This window comes from Triticum dicoccoides, chromosome 6B, assembly GCF_002162155.2.
Source record: "Triticum dicoccoides isolate Atlit2015 ecotype Zavitan chromosome 6B, WEW_v2.0, whole genome shotgun sequence".
In the NCBI taxonomy this organism is placed as follows: domain Eukaryota; kingdom Viridiplantae; phylum Streptophyta; class Magnoliopsida; order Poales; family Poaceae; genus Triticum; species Triticum dicoccoides.
Window position 1 is genome coordinate 142129592 of NC_041391.1, and position 16695 is coordinate 142146286.

General features: G+C 41.3%; 1 protein-coding gene and 1 long non-coding RNA gene across 8 annotated transcripts; one reads left to right on the top strand and one right to left on the bottom strand.

Moving 5' to 3' along the window:
* The first annotated feature begins 4037 nt into the window (after nucleotides 1-4037).
* On the top strand, nucleotides 4038-9738 carry LOC119321958. Of its 7 annotated transcripts, none has more exons than XR_005155307.1 (5): nucleotides 4039-4419; nucleotides 4527-4650; nucleotides 6818-6928; nucleotides 7572-7614; nucleotides 8536-9738. It is a non-coding gene; the product is annotated as an uncharacterized LOC119321958 (long non-coding RNA). The 7 variants fall into 7 exon arrangements; XR_005155306.1 differs by having other exon boundaries at nucleotides 4527-4646; nucleotides 6818-7069; XR_005155305.1 differs by having other exon boundaries at nucleotides 4527-4646.
* Nucleotides 9739-10426: 688 nt separating this feature from the next.
* Nucleotides 10427-11831, bottom strand: LOC119320904. The gene is made up of 3 exons (XM_037594813.1): nucleotides 11372-11831; nucleotides 11188-11289; nucleotides 10427-10583 (listed from the first exon to the last, which is right to left on the bottom strand). The coding sequence occupies exons 1-3, from the start codon at nucleotides 11701-11703 to the stop codon at nucleotides 10427-10429; spliced, it is 591 nt and encodes a 196-aa protein (XP_037450710.1). The 5' UTR covers nucleotides 11704-11831.
* Nucleotides 11832-16695: the final 4864 nt, after the last annotated feature.

Here is a 16695-nt window from a genome sequence, read left to right on the forward strand (position 1 = left end):
TATCTTAATGCGGGAGTTTCTAGTGATAAGAAACAATCTTCCGTCTAGATTATTTTATTATAATGAAATGTTGGATTACCACCAAAGGTTCTGGGATGGTCAAAGTGGTGTAGAGAAAATAGTCTGTGTGGATTTGAGTCATAGTATCCGGTATGTTTCTACGGAACGTCTATGGAATACCTTAAAGTGTCTACACAATCTGGGTGTGATTTCCCACATCTTAAAGGAATTTCTATCTCTCCCGATATATAATGCTGCCACTAACCTCCAAATTCCTCATTCGAATTGTATACCATTGATAGGTGAATTGAGCGACGTGCTCCTACATCTCTTTTTTCAACATCAATTCGATAGGGAGGTCCTGAGCCGGTATGAAGGTGTTCTTTATACAAGATGGGACACCAATGTCCTTCTAGCTTCAACACGCTATGATTCATATCATCTTGACCGTCCTCAAATTCTGGACATCTTAAGGCACGTAAATCTAAGTGGATTTATTTCCGTGATCGAACGTGGTGGCGGGGGCATGCACGTGAACCCTGAGAAATCTCAGATATTCCTCAGTGCAGATGGTGATGTTAGTATCCCTCAACTAAGTGAAGGTGAGACTGACTATGATAGTGAATGATTCCGGGGAATTGGATAGAGTAACCTATTCATAATAATGATGAGTATCCCCGGGGGCATGTCCTACTTTGTGAAGTAAGGTTCCAAGAAAGGGAGAGAAGAGATAGATGGATCTGAACCTGGAATCAAAGGGATCTGCGAAAGGGATTTTAAAGAATCTTACGTCCTTGAGAAAAGTAAAAAAGATAGGAAAGGGAAGTAATGTCAAACCTGAAAAAGAATATGGCACGAGAGATTGAATATAGGGAGGAATGAATCGGGCATCAAGTAAACTAAGGCATCAAGGAAAGTAAGACTTGAGGATGGAAGGGAGGAAGGAACCAATAAGCCACCGTCAGTGTACCAGTCATTGGGACAGGTGCCGTGTGTTCGGTCTACCTGCCTTTAGTACGACCCGGATGAAAAGATGCTGACTTTTCTTAAAGGTTAGGCCAAATGATTCTAAGCTTGAGGACCCATTCTATCCGGGCCTAAATGCTGGAGTTTCAGAATTCACTCTACTTCTTACTGACTTTCGCCGAATATATCCTATGTGCTTAACACATTGACGTCGGCGGCTAAGCTTTCTTTCTAATGGTAAGCCGGGGATCTAATAGTCCACTTCACCCTATCAAACTTGACCTCAATATAGGTTGCTTTTTGATGACTAATTAATAGAATAGACGGTATCTATTATTTTCTACCTCCTCTACCTAGATCTCCTTTTCCTAAGGAGGGAGAGAAGACGGTTCTCCGGGACGGAAGACATCTCTCACTCGTACATATATGGATGGGTTTTCTACCTCAGAAAGGGATGAAACTGAGCAGCAGAGATTGCTAAAATAGCAAAGGGGATACAGATTATTTCAGAACTCCAACTGAATGATGCTATACTCGAATCTGATTCTGCTGCAGCTTGACAAGGACCTGTGAAAATGCTGATATCTCGAATCCCTATCTTATTAAAATGGGGTAGCTTTACTGAAGTACTGCAAGAAAAGTATGGAAAAAAGCATAGTCGGTACTTCTTAATGCGGTACGTAAGCTGGTTATCCTGACTAACAATCATGCCTTGCTTGGATTTAGGGATTAGGAATTCTTATTGGGAAAGAGATTGGATTGGCATTCAAGTAGGAGTAGATCCTATTGGTCCAAAGTAGGCATTCTTGTATCAATTAAAGTAGCTATCTTCATGAAATAAGCGCTAAGATTCTAGTTCAAAGATAGGAGCATTAAGCTCTAAATCCAGTCAGTCCAGCTGGAAGTTTCACTAACTACTTAGGGAACTAGGGACCAGACCAGAGTTATGATTGGTGTATTCCATTCCTACCGTAATTGAGACTTGCCCTCGCTCGCGGGTGATTCCTTATAGCTTGATCCATGTGATGGCTGTTCTCTGCAATGAACCACAACATGTCCATGGACTTCACAGAGAATTGAGTGAATGCACTAAAAACCAAGAAATGACATAGCGAGAACTGAGCAGCTCGAAAAGCTCGGACTTCGTATACAGAAAGTAGAACTAAAAGCAGATGAGTAGAGATTGAATCGAGCATAGAAATAAGAGAGTTTTGCTTAGCACTGTTCGGTTCGTCTTTCTTTACAAGTCAATCTATGCATAATTCTATTTCTTGCAGCGCTGAATCCGCTTTTGAAATACAGATCAAGGGGCGGTATTCTTATTCCTTGGCTCGCCACTTATGAAACAAAACTAGATATTTCTTATTATTTTCTTAGGAGCTGAGCTCCGCATGCGGTTCGATTAAGATGCGACAAAACCTTATCCATTAGTCTTGGCGATGCCAGGGATGGAGGGAGTCATCAGTCGCACAAGCTTATTGCTAAAGCCAAGACAGGACATAATAGCTTCTAAGTAATGCCATTGTACCCGCTTTCATCATGCCCAACTCAAAAACCATTTATCCCATACTTCTTCTTTTCTTGTTCCTTCGTATGAATAACAGGAATCCCGGTTCGGATGGTTGACCAACATTATGATTGTGTATGAACTAGGGCTTTGGCTCAACACCTGCTGTCTTTCTTGCCCATCCTTTTGTGGTATCGAAGCTGTTCATTGAGATCCATAGGTTCACGTTACAACCCACCAATAGTCGATTCCAGAGCGGAAGGCGAAAAAGATAGGACGGGGACCCTTCGGAAGAAGGTATATGCCCGTAGTATCTAGAAAATATTCATGGTTGCAAGAGCGAGGTTAGTCATCCTCACCATCACCATCAAATACCGGTACTCGCTTTTTCTACAAGCTTGATTTACGAACTCGACCTTTCGCAGGAAGGAAGTTCCGTATACCATCAACGGAGTCAAACCGCTAGAGGGTCACATATATCTAAATACTAGTTCCGATCATACCAGTACTTACTTCCGTGGAGATACGAGAAATCCCAGGAGACCCACCCGCTGAGAGATTTTACTTATGAATTGGTCAAAAAATAGCGTTAACCAAGGATCGAACCTGGATCCACGTCGCTGAGAGCGCAAGGCTCTAGCCACCAAGCCAGGGCCACATTTACTAATAGATACTTCAGTCCATTCATTTATTTGTCAACGTCAGGTCGGTTTTTGTTTTTCTTTTTTCCTCATCCTTTTTCAAATTCCGTGAACTTTTTCAAAATCAATGATTTCCTTTTCAATTTCTATGAAATTTTTTTAGATCCGATGAACCTTTTCCAAATTGATGATTTTTTTTAAAAATCCATGAACCTTTTTTTAATTTCGATGAACTTTTTTCAAATTTGATGAACTTTTTTGTTTGAAAATTGATGAACTTTTTTTAGGTTTGTGCACTTTTCTTGAAAATTGATGAACTAATTTTGAAAACCCATTAACTTTTTTCAATTTCGATGATTGTTTTTCAAATTTGATGAACTTTTTCAAAATTGATGAACTTTTTGTTTAACAATTGATGAACTTTTTTCAAGTTTCTGAACTTTTCTTGAAAATTTAAGAACTTTGTTCGAAATCTATGAGGCTTTTCAAATTCACGATTTTTTTTCGTCAAATAATTTAAAAATAGTAATTGGTACCGTTTTGTGCAATAAAATAGCGAGAAAACATTGTTATTATATAATTTGTGCCTGCTACCTATCACTAGTCGCAAGTAGTCCCGCTGGTTAGCAGAACTCATACGCTAGTGGAACTGCACGAGTTCGAAACCTGTCAACTGCATTTATTTCTGTGATTTTTTAAACGCTATGATTTTTCGATGTTGTACACGTTTGCTGGGCCGGCCCAACTCAGCGGTGTAGTAGGCGCCAGGGAGAACTTCTGGCGCCTGTGGCGCCCAATAGGAGCTCCCTAGGTCAGGTGCGGTGATGCATGACGTGAAAATCCGTGCAAAAGAAAGAAAGAAAGAGAAACCCCACGCGTGCGCCTGCCTGCCTGCCACCCACATACGTAATATTAACTTTTGTCAAATACTAAATCTGTTGTCAGATCTGGCCTTATCTTCTCGCTGCCTGGATCCAAACCCTAGCCTAGCCTAGCCGCCTCTCTCTCCTGCTCCTCTCCTCTCCTCAGATCTCCGACCACCACCACGGAAGGATCCATGGGCTCACCCTTCCTTCCTTGCAACCAACCCCCTGCCACCGTGCACCCTTCTTCCATGGCGATGGCGATGGCGATGGCGAGAGAGATGGATCTAGCCCCGCCGAATCGAGACGCATACCCGCCTCGCTGGCCGGACGGCAGCAACGTACCTCCCCTCACCCCGTCCATGTCCAGATGGGAAACAGCACGGTGGCGACCGGAGACTCTCACGGCGCTTGTTCCTCTTATGGATGGATGGGTGACAGGGTGAGTCCTCTGCTTCTTCTTTCATCCGACGAATCCCCCCTCTAATCTAAGAAAGAAAACGAATCCATCCTTACCGGCCGCCATGTTTCTACTGTCTCGTCTTGCAGGTTGGTTGGATCTCTCTCTATTTTATGTTACACTAGTATTACAGATGGATATTTCCCATCGATCGAGTAAAACGAATATCCCAGCCGCATCAGGCCCTGTTAGGCCGTCTCCTCTCCTGTGTATGTATGTGCAGAGCTTTTTGTTTTTGTTTTAATCTTCTGTATTATGTATATCACCGGAGGACAAAGCAAAAGAAAATAAATGCTTCTTCAGAAGAAGATTCACCAGAGTACTGTTTTCAGGCTGTTTGGATCTGTGGGAGCTTTTCCTAAAAGGATTTCAAACTCTTTGGGATTTTTCCCAAGAATTCATGCAGTCTATTGTTTTTTAAGAAAATAAAAATCACAAACCTCTCCTTGCAATTCCTTTATTACTTCTTTTGGTGGTGTATAAAACACTCTTTGATGAGTTTTTTCTTTTGCCACACCCCTTAGTACCACTTATAGTTATATAGGCCCCCTAATTAATACAGAGATAACAATCCAAAGTACATTTTGTTTGCCTAGCTCTGTCGCTAAGCCTTTTGATCTTAGCACTTGTCCTCACAAACTTTAGTGTCATTGTTAGTCCACTTTTCGCCAGTGCTAAGGTGATATGAGGGTACGTGCTAAGATTAAAAAACTTAGTGTCCGATGCTATGCTAGATTAATCTTAATTAGTTATGGTTATCCATTTTAGTTAGAGATGTATTGTGTCGGTGTTAGAGATGTCGAAGCTCCACTCGCTGAAGAGACGCTTGGGGATGGAGTAATCTAGCTAGCATTTGAGTCATATACTTTTGGTTGTGATTTTCATTGCTTTGATTCGATTTTACTTTTTTTAGCCTATATATAAGAACGTTAAGTAAGAACGTGTTGCTTTAATTTGGCTTTCTTTTTATTAATTTTGTGTATGTGCTTCTATTAGGATGATTTTGATTTTTTTTAATCAAGTGAACCAAACACATAATAGGTTGACAAAATTGATGTGTCTAATAACCGTTCTGCAGGCCTGGTTCAAACCATCCCTTTGTTTGTCAGGTTTATTTGTATGTGCTCATCTTTTGGGGATGTGCGCACATGGAGGTAGGGTCGGCCTGCCCCCATTTTTTCATTTTGGTAGCTGTCGTGTCGATGCCCAAGCTGTCCACTCGAAATGAATGAATGGAGGCTGTCCACTCGTTTTCTCTCTAGATCAGATCCATTGAGTTTTTTTTTGCAGTATACATACTGTAAGCATGCATGTTCTTCAGGTAAGGACCTTGGATTCCTTGGCATGTTGCTCTCTACCATCATTGTTCAGCCATGTAGACCCACCACCACTCCGTTGGGTTGGATTTGCTCTCTCTCTTTTTTTCCTACTCTCAGAGTTTTTTTTAAAAAAAGTACTTGAGATTACAAAAAATATTTATGTTTTTAACCGTAATACTTTTTCCGTGTTGTTTTGATTTGACTAGTCTGTACTGATATTCTTGTGTATGTACTGAATTTTCCCAAACAATTGAGGTTACAACATTTATCTTGGAGAAGATATGCTTGTGAAGAGAGTGATTAGTTATCATTTGTGTTGGTTAATGCAATGGCAGATGCTTGCATGCTAGTAGTAGTGTATGTCCTTTGGTCTTGATTTTTATATTCCAGTGAACAAAGAAACATAATTTACCAAAATTTATGTGTCTTTTCATTTTGCAGGCTATCATATTCGTGTAATTTTATCAGTATTTCTTTTGTTGTTTGTCACCTTTCGTGCCTAGTTGTGATATGTGGTATGTGCTACGATTAAAAATCCGTGTTATACATATGTTTAAGATACCAAAGGTAGGTGTTTTAGTTTTAAATATTCTTGTGTTTCTATCAAGATTTCGAGTTCCTTAACTCAGTGAACCAAACACATATGTTCCAAAAATTAATGTGTAATTTTGTTCTGCAAGTGTGTTTCTTCATATTCAAAAGTATTTTTTCTCCTCCGAATCCTACAAATCAAGTCGTCCCTTTGCTTGCGAGATAGTAGTAAATTTTTGTAATGTTGCGAATACTGCTTTTGTCAAGTCTGTGCTCACTTAAAGAAAGACTCTGTACTCATCTTTTGGGAATGCGCAATGGAGTGTGTACCCGTGGTCGTAGGGTCCGGTAACAGTCGTCCCTCGATAGGCTGTCCATGTTTTTACCCTCGAAATGAATAGAGGCAGCCAGGCTATCCACCTCTCTAGATACATATGAAGATTTCTTGTACATTTTTTTTTGCATGTTGATCAGGATCTTGGATCCCTTGGCCTGTTCTGATATGACCTTGCTCTCTTTTGCTTGTTCAGGTATGTCCCACCACTTCGGCAAGATGGATTTGCTTGTGTTTTAGAGGCCGTATGCTCTGTGAAGGCCTCCAGCTCTGTTTTGTCTGATGCAAAGCAACTTCCTTGATCCTGGTAGTCGCTCTATCATCTCGTGATTCTATCATCTTGAAAAGCATTTCTTTCATCCTTATGTTTTAGAGGCTGCATTTGATGCACACTTGTGAAGGCCTCCAGCTCTGTTTTGTCTGATGCAAAGCAACTTCCTTGATCCTGGTAGTCGCTCTATCATCTCGTGATTCTATCATCTTGAGAAGCATTTCTTTCATCCTTATGAATCCTACAAATCAAGTCACTCCATTGCTTGTGAGGTGTAGCCAAGAAGAAGACTAAAGTGTTGAAATCACAGAAGACTAAAGTATTGAAATCTTCATATGAGTCTCACTTTTTTTAAATCAAGTCGTCCCATCGCCTGTGAGGTGTAGCTAAGATACAACTTCAGTATTCAGCAAGATTAAATAGCCAAGAAGAAGAGAGTGTAGTGTGGCCCTTCCTGGCACCTCCTCTAAGCTAAGCATAAAGTGTTGTGATACAAGTCTCATTTTTTTTAAGAACAAGAAGAAGAAGGCGAAGGTGTAGTGTGTAGCCGTGCTCGTAGGGTCGCCCGCTGGGGATTTCTTCTACCGATACAATAGTTTTCAATTTCCTTACTGTACGTGTGTCTGGACCTTGGATTCTTCTGGCTGTTTTTGATATGATTCTCTCTTTCCCTGTGCAGGTATGAAGGTGTACAAATCTTGCCCATGAACCCACTCTTCTTGGTAATAATCCTACTCTATTGTCATAGTTTTTCTTTTTTCAAGAAAGTATGCTAGTTGTAGATAGTTGATTTAAACAAAGGAATAGTCAAGATAAACACCTCTAGCACTGACGGGGCAGTGCATACTGATCTTAGCATCGACCAGTAAGCTTACCAGTGGTGCAAAGCTTAGCATTACTAACACAGCTAAATAAACTTCGAGGGATGAACAGAAAGCAAAAACTGACAATTCCAATTGGGCATCTAGTTTTATGATAAATGTGATGCGGCTGCTCTCAACGGACCACATGCACCATCCGTAACACCAAGTTGCTCAATTCCTTACTGAACTAAGACTAGAGCTGTTTGTAAGCAATCTCTAAGGATCCACCACACGGTTTACAAAACGTTAGCACGCAGATGCAGATTAACAGAGCAGAAAATAGTTCACTGGGTATTCAAAATTGCCGATCAAGACATTCTCTTGTATGCTGGTAGCAATTCTCTAGAAGTTGATACCTTCATCCTGCAACCACAAAGAGAATACAGTTTTACTTTTAGGAAAAATTCTTGTGAATACTGAAGTTGTCAACTTCATTAACCAGATAGATGAAAAATACAGTAGGATGTGCAGCAGCAGTTGTTGTGCACCACACCATTTGCATAAAGTGCAGACTAAGTTTGTTTATACTCAGCTTGTAGTTATAGTTATAGGTTTTGTCTACGCCTAATCATTTCAAGTGCAACCGCTGTCACAGAATGATTTAATGAGGCAATACCCTGATTCTGCACCTATTTCCAAGATTCTTATGAGGCAATACCCTGTTCAAGCTAATTATACAAAAGCGTGTATATAACATATTCATCCTTTTTTCAGAATCATGCAAACCTAATCGTCCCTTTGCTTTTTTAAAGTCTGCTCATGATTTTGGGATGCTCACAGGGTTCCAGCCAAAGCTGGGGCGTCCCAAGGTCCATAGCTAGGCTAGGCTGTCCACAAAATGAATGGAGGGTGTGAATGGCTCGGGCAGATAAAATATAATGTCCAGCAGCACAGGATGAACTGTTATGCAACACACCACTACACAAGGTAAAGTAATACTCCCTCCGTCCGAAAATACTTGTTGGAGAAATGCATAAAAATGAATGTATCTAGAACTAAAATACATCTAGATACATTCATTCCTCCGACGAGTATTTCCGGACGGAGGGAGTACTACAGGAAAGGATTACACTTTACTTGCTGTCGGGTGGTATATGATACATCATACCTGTAGTGGTGGGGCACATATGATTCTGTGCATTGATTAGTATTCTGGTTTGCTATCTCGAGACTACTTTTAGTGCCTAATGCCTATGGTTCTTAGTTATTACTCCCTCCGCTCCATAATATAGTGCCTATAGATTTTTTGAGAAGTCAAACTTTGACCAAGTTTGTAGAGAAAAATATTTATATCTATAATAGCAAAAATATATAATGTGAAACTACATCTTATGATGAATCTAGTGATATATGTTTCGCACTCTAGACGTAAATATTTTTCTCCACAAACTTGGTCAAAGTTTTGTGAAGTTTGACTTTTCAAAAAATCTATAGGCACTACATTATGGAACGGAGGGAGTAGTACTCGCAATTTATATTTGACGAGGTGTATACCATGTTAAGCTAGCGGCTATAAAAGTTTTGCTAATTTTATCACATAACCTTCAGGTTACATATGCAGTTTCCATAAATAAAACCTGATGTGTAAATCATTTGTTGTGCAAGTATCTAAATTCGTAGTGATGGAGATTTTCGAAGCAAATCAAAGGCTGGCTGGCTACCTTTCCCTTTAGTGTCCCCTTAGCACATTGAGCACTCTACTGATGACTGGCCCAACGCTTCACCTGAAAAAATAAATGAAAAATGGCGTCAAGTAATGATGCAGGTCAGCTTTTTGCAGCAATGCTTCAAGGAGAATTGGTAAAGAATAATCTTTCCACCCTTCTGGGATTTTATCATGATTCAGTCTGCACATAGAGTATCCTATTCCTATCTGCCACATTCAATCATCTAGAGTAGGATACAATGTTCATACTTTGTATACAACAATTATCTGTCACTATAAATGTAGATGAAGATTTAATATACTTGGCTTCAGTTGTCCAATTGTGTCATTGTATAAAATACTCCCTCCGTTCCTAAATATAAGTCTTTTTGGAGATTTCAATATGAACCACATACGGATGTATATAGATGTAGTTTAGAGTGTAGATTCACTCATTTTGCTCCGTATGTAGTCCATATTGGAATATCTAAAAAGACTTGTACTCCCTCCGTTCCAAAATATAGCGCGCCCACGCTTTTCGAGGTTCAACTTTGACCATAAATTTAACCCACGAGACCGACTGCGGCGGGATCAAAAATTATATAATTAAAAACTTTTTTTGAATACGAATTCATTGGTATAATTTTTTCGCCCGCCGCAGTCGGTCTTGTTGATTGAATTAATGGTCAAAGTTGAAGCACGGAAACCGAGGACGCGCTATATTTTGGAACGGAGGGAGTATTTAGGAACGGAGGGAGTAGAACTGTATGTAGTATATTCAGTTTTTCAATTGTTATTTAATTAATCTAGTGATTTGTGCAAGGGCATGAGGTGTTAGAACTCGTTTGCAGGTTGAGGGAAGTATCATCAGCTACTCACGAGAGCTCCGATTCTTAGGCCCTTGACCCTGATCCCCATGTTAGCAATCTCATTGCTTCTGGTTGAACTTTGCTTTAAATCAAGTCTGCACAGGAGAGGGAAATTCTGTAAAAATGGTTGTTTGTATGTTTGTAAATCTTGCAATTTTCATTTTATTTTGCACTCGTCTACGTACTTGTGCTCTCGGACATGTGATTCCATTTGGGGCATGGGCACGGTTTCATTGCAGGCAGGGCAATTGGACTTTAGGTGTTCCCATAACAGTCTCGCTTGCTCTCTCTTCTCGATATACGCAGCCTCCGCCCTGCAGAGACAGACTTTGTACTGTTACCAAGACGCAGTGGAGAGAGGCATGTATTCTTTAACAAAGGCACAGTGCATCCAACACAATTTAGTAGCTAGAAAAAACTAATCATTAATTAGTAATAACAACAAATACTCTCTCCGTCCCAAATTCTTGTCTAACAAATCTAAGACGAGAATTTTGGGACCGAGGGAGTACTTACATCACATCGATCCATAAATCAAAGTGAAAGAACATTGGTTCTTGATGAAATATTTCATTCATGAGTGTCAATCCATAGATTAAACACAATAAACTAACAAAATCATCATCCAGTTAATCATCTGAATTTGGGCCAACAAACACAAAAAACTAACAGAATCATCATCCAGTTGGGCCAACAAGCACAAAAAACTAACAGAATCATCATCCAGTTTAGTCATCTGAATTTGGGCCAACAAACACAATAAACTAACAGAGTTATCATCCAGTTAATCATCTGAATTTGGCCAACAAGCAAAATAAACTAACAAAATCATCATACAAAATAAACTAACAGAATCATCATACAGTTAATCATCTGAATTTGTCCGACCGGCAGTCTTGCAGGTGAGATGGTTCGTACCGCTCAAGGTCCGCCATCTTTTGCTGGCATTCGCGCTCCAGGTCCTCCAGCCTTGTTTGGTAGCCCTCGTCTCTGATCCGCCTGATCCCGGCCAGCTCCTCCCTGCAGGACACCGCAAGAGTAAAAAAAAAAGAAGAGCATCTCGTCTCGAGCTAACAAGAGGAGAATAACCGTCGCGTCGTGCCTGTGGAGATCCAGGTGAGTGCCGAAGTTGGCGAGCGGGACGGTCTGGTAGCACACCGAGCATCGATACCCATGGCTCTGTGCATGGTTCTCGAGCTCGGAGAACGGGACCTGGTCGTAGCACGAGGGGCACTCGAACGTATGCTCTCTGGTGTGCCTCTCGTACTTCATCTGCCTGACATGCTCGTGGCAGATCGGACACAGCACCTTGGTGAAACCGCCGATCACCCAGAACGCCCTGGCGCTGGTCCCTGCAGCAAGCCCGACCGAGGCGACCGACTTGCCGTACGCGTAAATCACGGCGGCCGTCGCCGCAGCGCTCATGAGCACCATTGCTGGTCCCGACGGCAGGAGGGGAGCGGAGGGCGGCGCGGCGCGGATGGGGAGGAGAGGGGAGCGGCGCGGCGCAGATCGGGATGGGAGCGGCGCAGATGGGGGATGGGAGGGGACGACTGGGTCGCGGATCGGGTGTTAGGGTTGGGCTTTACTGCTGTATGGCCCCGTAATAATACTAATTCAGAAAGCCATCGCCTCCTACTTCTTCCAAAAAAAAAGCACATGCTGCTGATATATCTTTTTTTGCTGCTATGCTAGAAGCAAACTAGAAAAGTTATCCCAAGCCAATTGGGGATATTGAAGATTCTTCACAAGGCCTAACCATTTTTCGAAAATTGGACAACATTTTTTTCAACAGTCATCAATTTTTTCCCCAAAACCGGCACCTTTTTCTAACTGCATGAACATTTTTTTTTGAAAATGCAAGCATTTTTTAAAAAAAATGAGAGAATTTTTAGGAAATAATTCCATCAAAATTTTAAAATATGCAAACTTTTTTTCCAAAAAATCTTGAAGATTTTTCAAAATATTTGTAATATATGAATAAAAACAAAAGAAATCATATAAAAGCATACTAGAAGAAACCACTCTTAAAACCCGCTACTCGATAACTTGGGAAAATTGCTCACCCCGCCTCCTATCGGTCCTGGCCCCTTACGCCCAGTCCTGTGCGTCTGCCCTTCCTTTTGACGTAATAAGTGTTAAGTAGGGATTGGGTACTCTAAGGCCTAGTGCTTCAACCAGAGCTTCTAGGTGAAAATAAACCTATGTAAAACCGAATCATTTGTGGTTGGACTTCAAAGCGCCCACCAAGCTCTTACAAAACTTCTTAGGAGCACACCACAAGAAGGAAAATTGAGCAAGGAGTCCAACCATCTAGGAGTACCCACCAACTCCAAGAGTAAACAAGAACCACAGATATTCCCGAGGCCCAACCAATTAAGTGTGGTCGGTCCAACGACACTAGGATATCGAACTTTATGTTCCAATATCGCATTCCCATCAACTCATGGTTTCGATGGATGTTTCTCTACATCTAGAGAACGAAGCCATGTGAGTTATGGATGCACAAGATTTGTCCACAATGAATTTCTCCAATATAACATATACAAGGTTTTGATCTGATCATTACCGACTCGCAGCGCAACGAAAGTAGAGTCGATGAAGATCGGCGGTGCAGATCCCCGCAGCTAGGTTTTAGAACCTCCCAACCGCGAGGATGTTCTCCCTCGTCTACCCTTCAGACTGCCCCACCTCATTTGTACGGTTAGCAAAGGATTAGCTCAAATATGAGATAAAGCTTTGTTCATCCACTACACTCTTCCATGAAGGTCAACGCCTACGAGAAGATCCCCTAGTGGATTCATGACCCCTTCTAGGGAAGAACCTCTTGGATATCAAGCCCTCAATTCCTTAATGATTGGGATGAACTAGTTCCTCTTTTGCCTACTTTGTTGGATTTGGACCCTTGTATCCCTTTTGTGTATGTGGATTTAGCACCTACGCCCAATTCTTGGTTGGACTTCAAAGCGCCCACCAACCATCCTAATTACTCCAAGAGTACGCAATCCTTCTGTTGTGCTTCACACATAATTTACAACTGTTGCAGACCAAGTCGTATACACAACAACCATCCTAATTACTCCTTGTATGTGCATGTTGGGTTGAATCCGGCAGGATATCGGTAGGTACCAAGGAGAAGACGAGTCACAACCGATCGACAAAACTAGTTAGGTTGTACTTCAATCCATACTCCATTCAAAGGCTTGCTCCGAATGTGATGCATAACCACGCTTTTGCTGCCGACGTAGATTGGATCGCAGGGAGCCGTGCAGCGGTGCGCAAAATGTTATCGACTTTTTTATCATCTTAGGCAAGATTGTAATCGATGACAACAAGGAGAGCTCATCTGAACATAGTATGTACACGCACCACACCCCTCGTCGGGGGCCATTTTTTGATGCATGAAACCGACAAAATGATCATAAGGTTGATCATAGGGAGGAGTACGCATAGACGATCATATTAGGTGCATACGAGATGAAGGATTTACCCATGTCCAGGCCCTCGAGGTAAGATAATACTCTACAACCTGCATGCTTATATTGGTGTTGTCTCGTATGAGAGAGGTTGAGGGAGATCAAGAGGAGTTGTCGTCTTGGGAGGCCCCTATCTCCCCTTATATAGGTGGATTGATGGGGGGTAGGATTACATGGGCTCGAGTCAGCTTACATGGCTTTGTAGCCCAAATGAATTTATTAGAGTAGATGTTTTGTGCGCCAAGTAAAGAGGCACCCTTCTAGAGGAGGCTTGCCGGCAGGGTGAGGGGCCTGGGACGTAGCTGGCCCTCAAGGCCGGCCTGGTGATCTACTTCATTGAAGGTTGGATACCTCGATATCATGTCCTGTCAGTAGCCCCCGATCCTTCATTTTGACACCATGAGCGTTACATAGGGATTAGGAGCTATAGGGGCCTAGGTGTTTAAAACATAGCTTATCTGTACCAATATGAAAAGACTCAAATGGGAAGATCCAATTAATCTCGGCCATCAAACCATGTCAATTCAATAATTTAAATGTAGCCGCTATTAAATAGCAGATTCTGGTCAAGCCAAGTGTTTGGGTGCGCCAATGTGTGGCGCCGGAGTTGGTTCTTCGGGCGGAGCGATGGATTTGCCCAGGTTGGACGACCGCATTGGGCCGGTTAGACGGCAGGAGTCATTTGCTAAATTTATATGTTAAAATAATTTAGACTGGTGAAACTGTGCAGTCCAACTTTTTCCGTTACAACCAACGGTGAAGAAGCATAAGAGAAAGCCAACGCCAATGCGGGACGTAGAAAAAACCTACAATGTATTAACCCTCCTCCTGGTTATACTAGTAGAGTGTCTGTGCGTTGCCACGGGCCTTAAAAAAATTAAGAACATTCTTTTGTTGATACTGGGTTATTCTTAGCATTATTATGTCTTCCTATTCATTGTGGATTGGTTGTTACTGATTGCATATCAAATGTCACATGTATACAAAAGATAGCCAATAACATACAAAAAATAATTGAAATACTCTTCACTTGTAATCTTCGATAAAAATGTAATTTACTAACATACACTATCAGATCTAACGCAGAAAATAAAGAAAGTGGTACAAGAACATAGAACTCGTTATTGTGCATTATAAATGATAGGTGGCACATGGATGCCTTTTTATGCTTAAGACCAATCATCCCATAAAGCATATCTATTTTTATTATCTATTAATTAAAGAGAACACATGCATGATTTTGTTCCCTTATTCCATGATTCTACAACCAGATACATACGTTCGGCCGTGTTCAAATGGATGCCCAACAGACTCCCCAAATTCAACCGTCTGGGCTCCCCCAAATCCAACTCATATGTGGGGAAGAAATGTAGTTGTACGGACTATTCGCCATGTTATCTTCAACACGTTGTTCCAACACAAGAACTCCATCCTAAAACACACCTTGCCACTCGGTTTCCCTATAGCGGGACATTTTTTGCTGGAACCTGTCCATTAAAACCGGATAACGCATGTAAAATATTATAGGATGCAACTCAATTGTATTCATGAAAGCATGTTACAAAATATACAGGGAATGTCCCGCGAGCCAGGGAGGCGTCGGTGCCATGACAGACATGGCGGCCGGGGCGGCGGCATGTCATGGTGTGGAACTCGGGCCAGGGAGAAATAGTGCATAAGCTAGAACACCACTCACTATTACCTATACCATATCCTCCATTAAGGAAGAACTCACTAAATGAAGGGGGGAGCACCACACCATACCAGAAAGCACAAAACTCTTGTTAGTGTAAAAAGGAAAATAACATATATACACACAGAAGAAATGACTTGAGAAAACTAACCAGATGAGTAGCCTACTGATCTGTAACTAATTATGCGCATTCTGTAGCATAATAGCTGATGTGTACTCCCTCTGTTTCTAAATATAAGTCTTTTAAGAGATTTCACTATTGACTACATACAGAGCAAAATGAGTGAATCTACACTCTAAAATATGTCTATATACATCCGTATGTAGTTTGTAGTGGAATCTCTAAAAAGACTTATATTTAGGAACGGAGGGAGTATTCTGCAGCATAATAATACAACTCAGCAGGAAAACTGATAATCAGTATGCATTTTTTGTCAAAGTCGACGACCTGTTCATACCAATGTACTTGTCCATTATCTTCCTTGAATCGGATGCAACTATATATACACACATGTTGATGATTTAAGGAGTCAGTCAGAAGACAAGGGGGAAGTAAACGAGGATATGTCGAATCTGCCTGTGAACGGAAGTACTATAACCTTTTTTTTTCTTCTCAGATCCCATACTCCATTTACATAATCATAAACTCTGTAATTGAACAGATTAAAGAATAGGCTGCCATACAAACATTCAGCAATCTTAGTAATGTAGCTCCCGTGACATTTCACAAAAACGGCATTTTTCTACACTTTGAGTACAAGATTTCCTACAGAAGATTTGTGCTGAAACGTGAAACCCGTAAAATAAAAGACAAGACAAGCAAATAAGGGTTAGAAACCAAAGCTCTAAGAACCAGAATTCAAAATGTGATAATCCTATGATGTTGAGCTGCGCATCTTAGCACATTGGAAAGTGTCTCTCACTTTATGAATATGATTTCAAAACACGATTTTAGTCTGCAAAACAATCAGAATCAGGTCAATGGAACAGTGGCATCTGAGATTTTTTTTTCGAGAACGCAGCGGCTCGAGACGGCATCTCAGTTCGGCCTAGGAAGCATGCGAGGCAGTGAACCTTGGTGAGGCGCAAATGCGTGAGCATCCCATCTAGGGCGTTCTCCCTCTCTATGTCAGTCGAGGCCGGCAGGCGGCCAACGATTCCACCATTTAGTACACAATATATATAGTGCATTTAAAAGAATTTTTATCCACCATAACATATACTCCCTCCGTTCTAAATATAAGTCTTTCTATGGAT

Coding starts and splice junctions, on each gene's coding strand:
- LOC119320904 (XM_037594813.1), bottom strand. CDS start 11,703: ATGGTGCTCATGAGCGCTGCGGCGACGGCCGCCGTGATTTACGCGTAC. Junction 11,290..11,371: donor ACTCACCTGGATCTCCACAG/GCACGACGCGAC, acceptor GGTGTCCTGCAG/GGAGGAGCTGGCCGGGATCA. Junction 10,584..11,187: donor AAGATGGCGGACCTTGAGCG/GTACGAACCATC, acceptor CTGTCTCTGCAG/GGCGGAGGCTGCGTATATCG.